General features: G+C 34.1%; 1 protein-coding gene across 1 annotated transcript; it reads left to right on the top strand.

Annotated features, from left to right (window-relative positions):
* Window positions 1-318: 318 nt before the first annotated feature.
* Window positions 319-10794, top strand: fibpa (fibroblast growth factor (acidic) intracellular binding protein a). Its single transcript, XM_056472120.1, has 11 exons — window positions 319-559; window positions 831-937; window positions 2842-3040; window positions 3123-3249; window positions 3336-3436; window positions 3987-4120; window positions 6449-6557; window positions 6637-6700; window positions 8136-8222; window positions 8305-8402; window positions 10479-10794. Exons 2-11 carry the CDS (start codon window positions 853-855, stop codon window positions 10546-10548), a joined length of 1074 nt encoding a protein of 357 aa, XP_056328095.1. The 5' UTR covers window positions 319-559; window positions 831-852; the 3' UTR covers window positions 10549-10794.
* The last annotated feature ends 6953 nt before the right edge of the window (window positions 10795-17747 follow it).

The raw sequence follows: 17747 nt of genomic DNA, 5'->3' as shown, positions 1-17747 counted from the left end.
TGATGCTTTTACTGTTTATTAGATTAAATAAATTATTATTTAAAAACATTATGTTTTAATCTACATAATGATATTGTAAGCTGATAAAATGAATATAACAAAAACCTCAAAATCAAAACCACACACACTCAAACGAAAATAAATCGACTTCATTAACACAAAATGGCGCCTCGAATATAGGCAGCCATTTAGTTAAGTGTAAAACATTCATTAACATAAAGTTGAAGATAAAATGATACCTGAACACTTGGTACCCGAAACTACAGCAAAACACTTCGAGTCACGTGAATGTGACGTAATATGAATGCGGCGCACACCCGGAAGTAGTCGCGACATATTGTTGTTGCTATGGATGAAGCGTAGCCGCTATATTTGACAGTTATTCAATGACAAACATTTAAATGCTAGTTATCACTGCTTGACCAACAGTATGCAACCTTAACTTACCTATCAGACAAGCTTATGTTTTCGAGTGAGCAGAAGTTGGATTCAAAACACGAGCTAGCTAATGTTCTGACAACTGAATGTGATTAAAAACCTGCTCATTCGCCTGTGTCTGGTAAGTCCACTGAGGATATTTTGAAAATACAGAATACTGTAGCATGTGTGTGGTGTGCTATGGATTAGTGAAATGGTTAATGATTAATTAATGCCCCGTAGCTTCAGCTCTGAGTAAGAAATAGTTACTGCAAGTCTTGTTTCTTTGACTCCAGTGTCGAAGAAAGAAACTCTGAATACCTGCTTGGCCTTGCAACATAATAGTTCACTTTGAATGTTGAAAACATTTGTTTATTATTACCCAACTATGACCATGTGACTCTGTTGTACAGCTTTCATAGTGCCCATGTCAAGATGTCTGTGGAGCTGGATGTTTTTGTTGGAAACACCACCATTATGGACAAAGAAGTGTATCAACTGTGGCTAAATGGATATACAGGTAGAGTATTGTTGTGTATGAGGTCATATTTACTATAAAACCTGCATGGAAAGTTATTTTATATTCAATTCTGAAAGAAAATTAAGAAACTACTTGAAAGTTGTAATGAAACAGTAATGAAAAGATGCCATTTATTTAAAAATTTGAAGACACATTTTAAGTTCTTTATAATATAAAACACAAATGAACATTATTAGTTCAAGTGAGGCCTTAGAGAGGATCCAAAGCGATGCTGTCAGATAATACAGTTGCAATCAGAATTATTAAACCCCCTGAATTATTAGCCCCCCCTGTTTATTTTTCCCCCAATTTCTGTTTAACGGAAAGAAGATTTTGTCTACACATTTCTAAACATAATAGTTTTAATAACCCATTTCTTATAACTGATGTATTTTATCTTTGCCATTATGACAGTAAATAATATTTTACTAGATATTTTTCAAGACACTTCTATACAGCTTAAAGTGACATTTAAAGGCTTAACTAGGTTAATTAGGTTATCTAGGCAGGATAGGGTAATTAGGCAAGTTATTGTATATCGATGGTTTGTTCAGTAGACTATCGAAAAAATATATAGCTTCAGTGGCTAATAATTTTGACCTTAAAATGTTTTTAAACTGCTTTTATTCTAGCCGAAATAAAACAAATAAGACTTTCTCCAGAAGAAAAAATATTATCTGACATACTGTAAAAATTTCATTGCTTTGTTAAACATCATTTGGGAAACATTTAAAAAGACTTTTTTTAAAGGGGGTTTAATAATTCTGCAACTGTAGGTATTCCAACTTCCATTTTTTCAACACCGAGTGAAAGGCGTGAGGAAGTCCCCATATGTACTCTCACTAAGGTACTCAGTGACAGTTTATCACCACTGCATTGTTTCCTACCTATGGCTCCAGTGTCCAGACATTTGCTATACCCAGGAGTAAAACAAAACATTAGGAACTCTCCTTTATTCCTCGTGCTCTAAAATTGTTGTATTATATAACATAATTTATAGTGTTTGTTTGATGTTTTTATTGTTTTTACTTTGTTTATCATGTTAAAGATACGTATTTTTATTAGGAAAATATTGTTTCGAGTGCATGGTTGATGCATTTCAGGGAATTGTGCTGCAATACCCTTTACTGTCAAATTAAAAAACTATACTAATCATCTACTCAAAACATGATAATATTATTGTATGTTTTTTTAAACTGTATAATGAGCAAAAATGTGATGTCCCATTTTGATGTCCACATTAAATTTAATTTACTAAGATTTTCTATACACAGAAAGGGTATTAAATGCAATTAAATTGTCCAATTTAGTGTTCCAAGTACATCTTGTGATGATACAATTTCAAAATATGGGTGAAATAATGCTCCAGGATGATTCAGCAACAAATGCACAGTATATACAGTTCAAGTCAGAATTATTACCCCCCCTGTTTATTTTTTTAATAATAAGCCAAATTGTCCGTAGTGTATGTGTGAGAATTGAAGTGTATGGGTGTTTCCTAGTGATGGGTTGCAGCTGGAAGGGCATCTGCTGCGTAAAACATATGCTAGATAAGTTGGCAATTCATTCCGCTGTAGCGACCCCTGATTAGTAAAGGGACTAAGCCGAAAAGAAAATTAATAAATAATATACAGGTTGTTTTTTGCTAGGTTGTTATAGATGATATAATAGTTATAATGTTTTTGTCCATTAAAAAATGTCAACACTGTAATGTACAGAAAAACAATAAAACAAATGTATAATACAGTTTTATGTTTTAAACCCCATTTAAGTTTAGTGTTTTGACATAAATTTTAATAGTCCAAAAACAATAGCAAAATTGTACAGCACAAAACAGGGAACAACCAACATCGCAATGCACATTTACTATTGAAATAAATGTAAAAATTTGATCTCCTTGATAGTGAATGACGCAGTGAAGGTGCGGATAGAAGGAGGTGTGATGGAGGAGTGTGAGGCAAGTGCAGATGTGCTTCTCAGCGACACCATGGACCAGTACAGAACGTTCCAGATGTGCGAGAGACTTTTACACCACCCAGCCAAACTGGCCAATCAGCTTCTGTTTCAGATACCGCCAGACCGACAAGCCATGCTCATTGAACGGTACCCACTGATTTGCATCTTGATAGGAATAGTCAGTTACTATTCAATATAAGATCATTTTTATTTACATTTGTCCCTCCAGGTATTATGCTTTTGATGATTTGTTTGTCCGTGAGGTCTTGGGAAAGAAGCTGTCAAAAGGAACAAAAAAAGATCTTGATGACGTCAGTGCAAAGACAGGCGTTTCGCTGAAGAGCTGCCGAAGACAGGTGGACTTTCTGACACTGTACATTTCTCAGATGTAACTTTGGTTTGTTTCTAAGGGATTACAGTATGTCTTTCTCCTCAAATGCAGTTTGACAACTTCAAGCGAGTGTTCAAAGTGGTGGAAGAACTTAAGGGCCCCCTGGTGGAAAATATACGACAGCACTTTCTGCTACCTGATCAGTTAGCCAGGTGAGATTGCCTAGTTTCTTTCTGAATCTTTTTTATTAACACAGAATTCAGCTCAGAAAGGGAAAGCAGTCATATTTAGGAGAGATTTTTATTCTTTTATTTTTATTTTCATTAAGTCAAACATATCCTTTTGCAATAGCCTATTTTTAATGTTATCATTTTTATCTGGAGACTCTTTAACAGAAAAAAAAAAAAAAGCGAAACCTTCAAAAATAGTAGCATTTTATCAGAAGTAAATCTTTAAAAAAACATTATAGATTATTATCTTATTTATTATTTATTGCTTTCTTTTGTCTTATTTTAGTGTTATTATATAAAAGTGTTTTTTATAAAATGTTATAAAATAATTTAAAATACATTTATTATACATTTTAATAACCAGAGAAGTTAATATAGCAATAAACAGCTCCCTCTCTCTCTCTCTCTCTCTCTCTTTCTCTCTCTACATTCATTCATGTGAAGATACAAGTTCTCATGGGCAGTTGCTTCAGTTGTGATTTGCTTTTTTATTTCTCCACTTGCTTAACGATTCTTTCAATTCATCCTCCAGAGACTATGCTGCAATCGTGTTCTTTGCCAATAATCGTTTTGAGACGGGGAAGAAAAAGTTGCTGTATTTAACCTTCCAGGACTTTGCCTTTTGTGCTGGGCAGCTCATCAACCACTGGACTCTCGGAGCCGTGGGTAAGACCAGTTACACACAGCCGTCTGCAGTACTTAACATTGGTCAATCCTGGCATTCAGTGGTCAGATATTTTTGTATAATGGTCTGTGTCCCAGGCAGCCAATTCACTAAATAGTCACCATAGTCTCATGTACTACTCATGTGCTATCTAGATTGTTTTTCATATAACAAAACGCTTTAAATGTCTATTGTAATATTTGTGTTTTTATATGAATGTCTAACATGTGTAATAATCATATAAACAAATTTTAATTTTAAAAACTAACTTTAAATAATATTATGTATGATAATAATGTAAGAAAATGATTATAATCATAATCGTAATGCCAATGTATTTTTATTTGTCAAGTAGACATGTATTAATTGCAGTATGCAGTCAGCTTAAAATAATACAAAATAATATTATTTTTATAATGTAAATAAATGAACAGTCAATGATAAATGGATTAAAACAGTTATTTAGATAATATATAATTAATAAGTTACCCATTTACGTATGTACATTTGAAGGCAACAATTATTAGCCCTGCTGTGAAATTGTAATGTCATTTTTATAAGAGTTAGGTCAATATTATTCTTCACTTAAGTTTTTTTTCCCAATTGGCTACCAAACAAACCACTGTTGTCCAATGAGTTGCCTAATTAATCTAGTTAAGCGCTTTAAGCTGAATACAAGGACTAGCAGTGGTGTAAAGTAACAAATTATTACTGTAACTGAGTAGTTTTTCTCAGGAATTGTGATTTACTAAGTGGTTTTGAAATGTGTACTTTTACTTTACCTGCTGTAGCAGTACTTTTACTACACTCCTTTAGAAAAAATAAGTCCTGTGATTCCTGTCCAATCAAATGGTACATAGAAGGTAAATAATAATGAACTACCTCAAGACATGGGCAATTCATAATCGCAGCAAACTGTTTGGAAGCATTAAATGTGTCCAAGAAGATGTCCTAAATCTTTACACCCATTGACCCAGAGACTATTAAGATGCATGTCACTGATGAAAATATAACGGATGTTTACTGTATAATGACTAAAATGGCCTTAAACACCCAGCAGGCACAGGATGTTAACATGACATCAGATTGACATTGTACTTCAATATTTCGGGGACGTTACATTTTGTTTGGAAATGAAAATCGAGTCAGAACTCAACGTCAATGTCCATTGTCCAACCTAAAATCAACCGAATATCAACATCTAATAATCTTACAGCTTGACGTTGTGTGGACATTTCCACCATGACGTCTATCAGAGGTTGGATTTTAGTTGCCACACCTGACAAATAAATGTCAGTATTGGACATCAATATGACGTTGGTTTAAGACGTTAGCTCACTGTTGGATTTTGGTCGCTTTCTAACTCAACCTAAATCAACCAAATGTCAACATAATTTGACGTTGTTATTGGACATCATAATAACGTTGTCATTGAATTGACATAAAATTTTGGTCATCTGACATCACAACCTAAATCCAACCTAATATTAATGTCTTATGACGTTGTGTGCCTGCTGGGCAATAACTAAATGCACTACAGAATGTTACGTTTACACACATCCACAAATTACATGTAAATGCATCAGCTTTTTACAGCATAATACTCATTACTCTTGAGTACTTTTGAAAGGTTTATTTTTCTTTTTATTCATACTTTGAGTAATATTTACAACAGAAACGTTTACTCTACTTGAACTACATTTTTAGGTAAGTAGTGGTACTTTTACTTAAGGATGATTTTTCAGTACTCTTTCCACCACTGAGGACTAGTAAGTTAATTTATACTGTCATTATGATAATTAATAAAAGAAATTAATTATAGAAATTATGATATTTACATTTTTTTTTAAAAATCTCCTCATTAAACGGAAATATACAAAAAAAAAAAATAATTCACACCAGGGCTAATAAGTTTGCCTTCAACTGTATATAGGAATGTATATATTTATTAGTTTGTTAAATAACATAATGTTCATTGGGATAGTTGTACAGATAAACCCTGGACATATAAAAAAACATTATACTTAAATATACTATACAGTGTTGTTGTAAAGTAAACCCCTTCAGGGTAATACAGAAACCTCTCCCCATCACATCAGGGTCCCAGTCACCCCTCTAGGATTTATTTTGCACCAAAGACTGACTGACTGACTGCAGTTTTTTTTTTCATTAATATCCAAATGCTTTGACTTAATTAACATCTACATGGACACTGCCAGTCTAAACACTTAGTCCAACCACCAGCAGTTCAGAGAAATATTGACATAATGAAACAATCTCCTTTTTTGTCTCTTTCTGTGCTCTTGAAACCCACCGTCTTTCTTTCTTAGATAACATGACGGAGGACATGGATGTAGATCTGGATAAGGAATTTCTTCAAGACCTCAAAGACCTCAAAATTCTAATCACAGACAAGGATCTCCTAGACCAGCACAAAAGGTGTGTGTTTAGCAGAGTGGTTGAACTGATTGGGATAAGGAGATGTATGTCTGAGTACTGAACACTCTGATCCTCTCAGTTTAGTGTGCACTGCTCTGCGGGGTAAAACCAGCGTCTTCAATGAGATGGAAGCCAATTTTAAGGTATGTCTTGGTCATCCGTAAACAAATTTTCTACACACTGTAAAAAATGTAATGACGTCAAGTGAAGACAACAAATGTTTTATGTTGCTTTAATTTATTTTAATATGTAAATAATCAGGTTTAACTTTTATATATATATATTTTAGTCAGTTTGATTGATGTGAGTTGAGATGACTAGTAAAGCTAATTTGATTCAACTAAAGGCCCAGTCAGATCACATGATTTTGGCACGATTTCGGCATGATTTCCTTGACGTAGGGTGTCGTGGGATTCAACAACAAATGGGCGTCGTGATACAAGATTCAATCGTTTCTTCTTGTGTAATGTGGCATAGTTCTTGACAACCAATATCATGTCTGCGACACCTCAAGACACCGTCGCAGAAAGTCTAGCATGTTTAATTTTTTTCTGTTCTTCACGATGAGTTCTGTCACGTGGGTGACACATAATTTCTCAGTTATATCAGCGGGTGCTGCCGTTATTCCGTGGGTCAGGGAATCAAAATATAGGCTGCATATTTACTTATGGGTGGGTTAAGCCTGGTTTATACTTAACCCATAGCGCATGCCTTGCGCGTTGCCGTGCATTTATACTTCTGCGCGCTGTTTCTGTTTTACCCCCGCCCACACTCACCAGCGCTACCAAGCTGACCAATCACAGAGCTTGCGCTACGCGTTGTTGGATGTGTGGTTACATTTTTTGAGAGGTCAGTGTCTGCGAGGGCTATGCGTCCACGCAAAGACTGCGCCGCAGCATACGCGTGCGTTTGACGCAGAAGTATAAATCATTACAGGTGGATAAGACTAAAATATTAATATACCCAAAATATTAAGGTACTTTAAGCAATTTTATCTGATAGACTGGCACAAATATGCAGACATCTTCATTCTCACAATGAGTTTCTGAGTTCTCTCATCCTTCCAACAGAGTTCTTCCGAGCTAATCTGGGAACATATTCAGTGCTGCGAATACGCTGCAAAAGCATGTCCTGCTTATTCAAATTTATATAATTTTATAATGGTGAAAGCAGTTTAATATAGGCTTCTCTGAAACTAAATATTGCACTTTAATTTTATTTAGGCTAGATTATTATTTTATTTAACAAACCAACACAATCGGCAATTCCGCATATAGCGGACTGGTTTTGAAGTGCATCACCGCAAATGTTATTGGTTATTCTTGTTTACAGATAACTAACCAACAAAAGATACATTAAAATTAAGAATAAATTATACAAAACAAAATTCATTTCAAAAAGAAAAATATACAAATGATCTTTTTGTTTGTGCCCCTCCACTACTCAACTATATGGGTGGATGATTTGTTTCGCTCTGAGGAAAATAAGGATTTAATGAATGCTTCACTGTGATCTGACCGGCGCTTAAAAAAGGCCACAGTGCAAAGGTTTAATTTCCAAATATCTCCCAATTCACAGAATCTCTCAAGAGGCCTTGTAAATATCGCTGCCAAATTAATCAACGCAAAAGACGTCCGTGATTTCTTCATTGATCTTGTGGAAAAGGTACTTTTTAAAAAAAACATTTGCAAGCTCTGAAGTGCTGTGTATGTTTTCACAAAGCACCAAATCTTTGCTTTCTACGCAGTTTATTGAGCCTTGCCGATCAGACAAATGGACATCAATAGACATGAACCTCTACCTTACTCATTATACTAATTCAGCTCATATCCTTGACACCTTTAAGTAAGTATCATGGCTTTTGTTCAAAGTGTATAAAGTTATTTTTTTTTGTAAAGAGGAAATTCTCTTTGCAGCCAGTGGAGGTCAGTGTATCATGTGCACATTGCTGTATCTGTAGTCACCTTTGTTTCCTGTCTAGTCACTTATGCGGTTTAACCACAGTGAAATGCACTTTTCTGTTTCTACATACCAAATCATGACAATCACTTGGAGAATGTGTATTTATCCCAAACTACACTACTGTTCACATATTTGGGGTTGGTGACATTTTCAATAAATATTTTTTAAAAATGTATTATGTTAACTAAGGTTACATTAATTTGATCAATTAACAACTAAAACTGTAGTATTAGGAAATAGTAGTGCAATTCTGTATAACATATTTGACCTAATACACCATGCTGCCAACCTCAACTTTCAGTACTGACCTGTTTATATGCTTATTTTGTATAAATTAATGCACATCATATACTGTTTGTTGCACAATATGAGGGTTATAGTGGGATCTATTTTAATTTTTTTAGTAAATTTTGTACTGTTATATATATTTACAGTTGCTATATATATATATATATATAGTTATATATATATTTATATATATATATATATATATATATATATATATATATATATATATATATATATATATATATATATATATAGCAACTGTAAATATATATAACAGTACAAAATTTACTAAAAAAATTAAAATAGATCCCACTATAGATATCCCACTAAATCAGAATTATTAAATCCTAACTGAATTTTTCTTTATTTTAAAATATTTCCGAAATGATGTGTAACAGAGCTTGGAAATTTTCACAGTATGTTTGATAATATTTTTTCTTCTGGATTTATTTGTTTGATTTTTGGCTAGAATAAAAGCAGTATTAAATTTTTTGAAAGCCATTTTAAGTTAAAAATTATTAGCCCCTTTAAGCAACATTTTTTTTTCCGATAGTCTACAGAACAAACCATCGTTATACAATAACTTGCCTAATTACCCTAACCTGCCTAGTTAACCTAATTAACCTAGTTAAGCCTTTAGATGTCACTTTAAGCTGTATAGAAGTGTCTTGAAAAATATCTAGTAAAATATTATTTACTGTCATCATGGCAAAGATAAAAGAAATAAATTATTAGAAATGAGTTATTAAAACTATTATGTTTAGAAATGTGTTGAAAAATCTCTCCGTTAAACAGAAATTAGGGAAAAAATAAACAGGGGCTAATAATTCTGACTTCAACTGTATATATATATTTTATTAGTTCTGTTATTTTCTCTTTTACTTTTGTTTGTTAACTGTCATAAAAATCTGATAAATAAATCTTAAAAAGGCATTTTTGTAACGCAAAAAAAGAAGTTTATAGTGGGAGAACTTTGGATGTTTTAAAAAATGTTTAGTTATCATATTTATTTTATTGTTTATTTATTTTAAAAAAGTTATTTATCGTATATCAAATGAAAAAAATATATTTAACTGTAATTTAGGAATAATCTCTAATTGTTATTATTACATAATATGTTCTTATATATAAATAAATAAACAAATATTCCAATGGGCTCTATGCACAGCTAGAGTTTTAAAGCCAACGATAAACTTCCGGTAAAAGCTTGATGTGACTATTTTTAATTTCACAAGGCTGTTTTTACAGCATTGATGTTGTAATGTAATTACAATACATTCAGTTAAATAGACTTAAGCATTCATTTAATGAATGAAATGAAAGACCCTTGTAACCGCTAGCACCGTCAGAAGCAACAGGCTAGAGCAGAAATTCCATTAAAAATACTGAGGTCAAATAAACTCATATTTTAAAGACATGACGCGGGAAATAGAATTTAATGCAGTGCTTTTTGTCCGATATGAGACCCACTTCATATCGTATATCTAACAGGCAGTGAAGATCGCTGATTTTTAAAGAAATCAGATCTTAAACGTGACAATTTTTGAATGGAAAAACTTATGAAATTAAAAGTCTGTGTGCATATAGCCCATTCTGTACATATAAAACAAGCTCTTATCAGACTTGCATTTCTGACACATTTTATAATCTCTCCCTGTTTATTTCCCTCAGGCACCATGCGGTCTGGACTAGGTACATGGGAGTTATCAAAAGTTGCATTCTTCGGATGTACCATGACTAAAGAATCTATAATTATTATTATTTGCTTCATCTGCATGCTCTCCAGCATCTGATGGGTTTTTTTTTAAACTGATGTTTAATTTTTCCCTGTGCATCATCTTCCTTCTTTAATCCTTTCCCAAATATATCCTCCCCCACCAGCTGTCCATCTTTTCACATCCCTCTCTTTTTATCCTTTCTTCATTCTTTCACCCTTGGCCTGCAGAACTGTATGACTTGTAAATAAACACAGCATGATTTCCATAGACACTGTCTGCATTGTGTTTTCATTTAACTCCGCTTTGTGGGTTTCCCTTTTAGCAAACCCACTGGAAATACACAGGACGTTTGGTAATGATGGAGGTTCAAAACAAGATTATGTACCGATCATGCTTGTTTTGACTAACGTAATGTGGGGGTCTTAAGGCAAGACAAACTGCAGGCAGAGACCTTTTATTTCATGCACCTGTCAATTTTGACATTGTGGCTTTTTGTGCTGTTGTTTCTCTTCAGTTTAATGAAGAAAACATCCAAAATTCATTTTAAGTGTTTCTTTTACAGCACTATTTTTCAATTTGTGCCTGTAGACATCGATTACAATGCATATTTTTGAAGATGCTTTTCTTAAAATGAGCTTTTTTGTCAAGGGTTTTTGTTTCACATGATAAAAAACACATTTAGGCAGTATTTCTGCAGTTTATGGAGTAAAATTATCAGTATTTCAGAATTACGGATGATAAAAAAAGATACCAAAACCCCTTTAAAAAATTTAGATTAATAGATCGAAAATAAGAAAGAAACAACTATTTAAAAGCATTTAATACAAAAAAGTTTCAAATACTTAATGTAATGAACGTATGAGTATTATTATTATTATTATTATTATTATTATTATTATTATTATTATATTGTCATTTAGCAGACGCTTTTGTCCAAAGCATCTTACAATTGAGGAAGCATTCAATAATTTAACAAGAAGAGACAAAACACACGAGAAGTGCTATTTATACAAAGGAACTGTTAGTGTTCAGAGAATTAAATACTAGCGTAAGGAGGTGTAGATTATTTTAATGGAGCGTAGAGTGTTTCTACGGGTGGTTTGTCAAGCCCACTCACCTGTGTGAAGGACTTCGTAAATGCACAATGTAATTTTTTAGAGATACAGAGTGATTGTAAGAAAGTGTCTGGTGCATAACTGGTGAAAGTGTCGGTAAAAGGGAACCTATTTTACCCTTTTTACAAGATGTAAGATGAGCTTTTGTTGTCTCCAGAATGTGTCTGTAAAGTTTCAGCTCAAATGATTCATCAGATAATTTATAGCCTCCAGAATCTGCCCATTTTGGTGTCTGAGTACAGTGTAGCTGTTTTTGTAGCCTGTGGCTTTAAATGCAAATGAGCTGTTTCTCCCCACCCACTGTTTCTACTGCGTTACATCAGATAAACAGCAGTCAGTGATAGAGACATTAGTCAAAAATACCAAGCAACTTTGTTTAAAGTATTTTTGGAATATATTCAAGCCTTTTTGAAATGATGAGTCACACACAAATGCCTATTAACATATACATACATATTAGCATTACTGACACCATACGGCTATGGTGCCCTTTAAAGTATCAGAGATGAGAGAGTGTGTTTTCTACTGGTGGTTTGTCAAGCCCACTCACTTGTGTGAGGCATACTCAAAATTAATGTTGACATTTTGAGGTTGTCATGTGGAGAGAGAAAATGGGGTCCTGGTTTTGTTTACAAGGTTTCAGGTGATCATGGAAGATATTATTATTAATATAATATTATTTACCGTGTCTTAAGAATAACAAATACTTAAGCATTCATGAGGATGTTGTGAGCTGTTATACCGGCGACTCTCTGGGAAGTGGGCACGTGCCGCACTGATGGGCTTGAGGTCTGTGTGTGGCCCCGGGAAAGCAGCAGGGGGCCACAATTTGTCAGACCTTGGTGGCACAGTGTACGTGTGTGTTTTTGCAATAATAGTATGTAATGACAGCTGTCAGCCCTACCACATTACTCTGGAGGTTGTTTTTGGTACAAGCGTAATGGCAAACAGCTTTGTTTGTCCTTTTGTCAATTGCAGAGCAAAACTATGTTTATTTCTTTGTATAATTTGATGAAGTCTGAATGTGATGCCTCCAATATGAGGAATGTGCAACTGATTTTTCTGAGTTGATAATGTTTGATTTCTTTAATTACATGAACCTGACTAAAGCCTCAACTAAACAATAGCACATTGATGTGTTTGTATAAACAAATGCTATATTACTATAATGTTAAGAAAAAATTGTGAAATAAATGTTCTGCTGTCATCCAGTGTAACATATTTGTGTAAAAATAAACCACGACATACATACATACTCTGATTAGTTTTTATTAAACTATATTAAGAATAAATAGTAATATTAAACGTAATTGTATTAAATGGCTTGAATTTAAGGGTTTAAAGGATAATGGCAAAGAAATCAAATAGTTTTAAGTAACACTGGAAATTTGGCTCCCTGAAACAGGAAAAATGTCATTTCTTATTTAAGGTGTAGAGAGGCTTTGATTCAGCAAAAATCTGTTGAGCGCAAGATGAGTTTTTTTTTCCAGGAGAATCACTCAATCTTAATTGTGCTTAACTACCAAAAATGGATTTTGTCAGAAAAACAGTATAGATAGATAGATAGATGGATAGATAGATAGATAGATAGATAGATAGATAGATAGATAGATAGATAGATAGATAGATAGATAGATAGATAGATAGATAGATAGATAGATAGATAGATAGATAGATAGATAGATAGATAGATAGATAGATAGATAGATGGCTGGATAGATCTAACCTTGGCAAACCCACACAACTCAGATTTTTGCATGGTAAAACTGTAATTCTGGTCTTCTTTAGACTTTCTGTAACCATGTTCATCACACTTTGCAGGTGTGAATGAATCCATCCCAACATTAGTGTACACCAAACATATGGACCAAGAGCTCTGAAAAGACTGGTCACTGTCCACTGTGCTCAGAGGTATAAAATAGAAACTTATAAAAGATATAATAAATAATCTGATGGGTGTTTTGAGCTGAAACTTTACAGACACATCCTGGAGACACAAAAGACTTATATAAAATCTGGAAAAAGGAGTAACCTAGGTGCCCTTTAATATCTAAATGTTATGTAATTTATTTATTTGACACAAAGCTATTTTAAAATCCTTATAAATCTAAATGCATAGATAGAAAATAAGCTCTTTTAATTTCTTTACCTTTTAGTTTTACTTAAATTTAGCACTTAGGAATTGTTAAACATGACAAAACTCAAAGCAGTTCAATTTAAAGACCCCACATTTCATACACACCATATTGGCCAGATGTCATACTACATTTCAGTACATGTTTCTTTAGCATGTGCAATTGTCAGACACCTCTAACCTTCTTTATTATGCAAAATATGTGAACAACAACAACACAAATATATTTGATATTTTCTTAATTATGTCCAATTGCTTTGATAAAGATTGTTATTTATAAAATATAATTAATCTGCAAAATATATTTGCAAACACACTACTCTTCTTCTCTGAACTGATTTATACAACACTGTTGAATTATTGTCAGTATTTATTATAAGTGATGGTGTGGATTTTCTGAGGGATGCTCCGGGATGGAGTAACACATATCCTTTCTTATGTCTTTATGATTATTAATAAAGTTGAATGTTTAAGAGCCTAGATTATATGATGACCTTAGTGACATCCCACTTCAGAGTAAAACTGGAATTATATGTGTGTGATTGCTTTTCTGTACGCCAAAGCATTTGTTTTCTCAGGCTCTACCCAGCCAGGTCACAGCAGAGGTCATGGAGTGGACCTGGACTCTTTCTGTTTCCTAAGTTATATGTGTTAAATCTTTTAATGTGAATTCCTTTCTATGTAAGCTGCCAGTTTTTAACCAGTTTTGACAAGACGGCTGAGAGTACACATGAAACAGATTGGATTGTGTGCTTGAGACATTGAGATATCGTTCAGAATTGTGTGCACGCACACATCAGGACATTTTCTAAGTCTATCTGTGTTTTAACCAATCAGGTTAAAACACCTATATGCATGACGCAATCATAGATATTTACATTAGATGTCGCCTACCCTGTTGTTGTCTATTGAAAGGCATGTGTCAGTAGAGCCGCCATTTTAATACAGGGTAGCGCTCCTTTGAAATGAATGAGGGACCAAGGTGCAGTGGAGGACTGTGGCCATCCGGAGCCATAGATATATACATATATCTATGATCTGGAGTTTTCCCGGTGGTCAATATGCAAATATTTTTTTAATTACAAAAATTATAATTTACATCACTTTTCTACATCGATGGATAAGTGACCGCATGGGCATTGCAGACAAAGAGCATGTGTTTGTATGCATGAAATGTATTACCCTCCCTCCCTGTTAAATTCGATCTAATCTGTTTCCTAAAGACCCCCCCTCTCCCGCTTTTACTTCTAATTCTAACAGAGGGAGTGATTTATTTGTGAATGAATATCTGTTATGAATGACTTGTGTGTATCATCGATATCCCCGCGTCTCAATGTGCACCTTTCTGATCTAAATAATATATATAATATATGTAATATTCAATAATTTAGGGTGGACAGTATGCACATTGAGACGCAGGCACTGTTATCAGGCACCCTTATAAGTTACTTCAAAAACTAACCGGTACTTCACTTAGCCTACAATATTACAAGTCTTGTTGTCATATTTCATTTATTGTTTGCTGATTTTGTTCAACCAAACTAGTATAAGCCTAGAATTTAGTGCGAGTTGGTGCTACTTTGCCTTATGGCGAGTGCAGTAAGTGACTATATTCATCAACAATGTTACTTGTTAAGCACAAAATTTCGTACTATAACTTTAAAAACGAAATCTTACCTATGAAATGTTCTGCCTTTGTGCATTTTCTTTGTTTGCTCGATACTACACCTGTAGGCAGGGCAAAAGTCCAGCATCTTCACATTGGCACACTGTCTTGACTAGTGCAGTTGAATGACATTTGTCCTAGGAGCACTGTACAAATGTGGCGGCGGTATTGATGCATGCTCAGGGTCCATATGCGATATATAATGTATATATCTACGCGACACAATTAATGATGTTATCTGAGAGTGTAAATGTTAATATTTTGAGATTGTAAGCAGAGCATCCTACAAACTTTTTTTTGAGTGTTGAAGCTGGCTTCTGCTGATGAAACTGCAAACTATCTTCAGTAAACTTTCTTTTTCATTGAAACTCTGACTCCAGCTCTTCTTCATCTGACAGACTGGTCATTTTTAGGTTAAAAGTGTAAATTATCCCAACATAAGTAACTAATTAAATGACCTAAAATGAAAAGCAATCCCTTACTTTACGTTTTCAGTGGAAAAGTAATTTAATTACAGTAACTACTTACTTTGTAACTGATTACACCCAGGACTGACACTAACCAGTCTACCACACTCAAAAGAAGATTTCTGCTGCTTGTTCAAACAACTTATTTAAAATGAGCTGAAACAACACATATCTTGAGTTTTTTTGTGACCAACTAATTGTTTTATTTTCAATCTACCTAAAGAGCCCCTATTATGAATAAAAAAAGACCTTCCATGTAGTGTGTAACAGCTATAAGTGAAATGAAACATCCAGCTAAGGCTTAAATCTGAAAGACTGCTGCGTTTAAAATGATTGATTCATCTATAAAAGAGTCGACTCATAGTGGTTCAAATGAATCGCCGCAGTTACAAGTCTTTAGCCATGCTGGCATGATGTCGATACGGAACTTAAGCCCTGCCTATTTGTTGTGTGCACAGACTCGGGAAAATTGAAACCCCCGGCCACTGTAGGAGGACAAACACTGTAGCAGACCGCAGTTGAATCAAGTCGCATAGACGCTGTGCTCTAAAGTGTGAGGGAAGGTTAGTGTTATTTTCCCTACCCAAAGATGAGGCTGTGAAGAGTCAGTGGTTAAAGTTTATTTTTGCAAAAATACCTCAGAATTATAACCCCAGCCTTGTGCTTTGTTCCTATCATTTTTCTGATGAGTGCTTCAGCAATCTACATGCTTACAACAGGGCATTCATCGGATGTTTGTAAAAGGAAGGATCAGAAAAGATTATTGATATATGGGACTTTGTCAGAGCTTGACAGGAACTTCATCAGTACACAGTTCATGGATCAGTTTCTTCCTCCATTTCACAAGTGTAGGTAAGTGCGATTAAAATGGCTGCCTCCTTGTTTTTTGTTATGTATTTATTTGTGTTTTGTTACTTGTAACCGCTTGTACTGTAGCTGGTTAACTCTTTATATTCTCATTTCACGTCTGAAACCACGTTGAAAACGCGACGCGCACCACTTTGTTAAGGGATTTAGATGCCTTTGTGAGCTCGCGATCCTCTGCCGTTTGTTGTTGCTATGACCATCAGCTATTCCTTCACACGTGCTGTGATCAAGTTTCAAAATAGTTCAGCTTTTGCCACTGTGTGTATTAATACTGAATGTCTGTTGCTGTTTTACTTACAGTTAAAAATAGAGTAATATGCTGGTGTTTGGGCTCACACATACACTATGCACTCTGACTATTTGTTGATAAGCCGTGCTGAATACAGTCGACCAACCACAACAGACTGGGTATTCGAACCAATCAGCGCAGATTATCATTGTGGAGGTTTGGGAACAAATGAATCGCTGAACAAATCATATGGGAGTCGTTGGGATAATTAGGTAAAAATAAAAGCATATTATAAGACAATGAAAGTGTTTTTTGACCTTGCATACATTTCAGCCTGTTGTTGGAGACCTCCAAAACCAAAATATGACCTTTTTAATGCATAATAGGAGCTCTTTAAATTTGAAAAAACAATTAAATCAACTTATTTGGTTGTGTTGGGCCAACATAAAAGAATTATGTGGAACCCAGCATTTTTAATAGTAAATGAGTGACAGCTCACACATAGTTAGAAAGTGAACCTATAATCAACATTAGACAAATAAAGCATATCAGGAGTTAGAATGTGAGTCTTTCCATTGCCTCTCACTTCTAGCAATATCATCCTGCGAGTACCTCCAATTTCAATATTTAGACACGCCAAAAAAAAGAGCTTTTCCAAGCTGACGTGTGTCTTATCCTCCCTTCTTCCACTCTCCCCTCGCCTCCTCTTTCTCTCTTTCTAGTTTGCTCTCTAATTTTTGTCTA

Source organism: Danio aesculapii, chromosome 14 (genome assembly GCF_903798145.1).
Source record: "Danio aesculapii chromosome 14, fDanAes4.1, whole genome shotgun sequence".
Lineage (NCBI taxonomy): Eukaryota > Metazoa > Chordata > Actinopteri > Cypriniformes > Danionidae > Danio > Danio aesculapii.
This window is presented reverse-complemented; position numbering and strand designations above follow the sequence as displayed.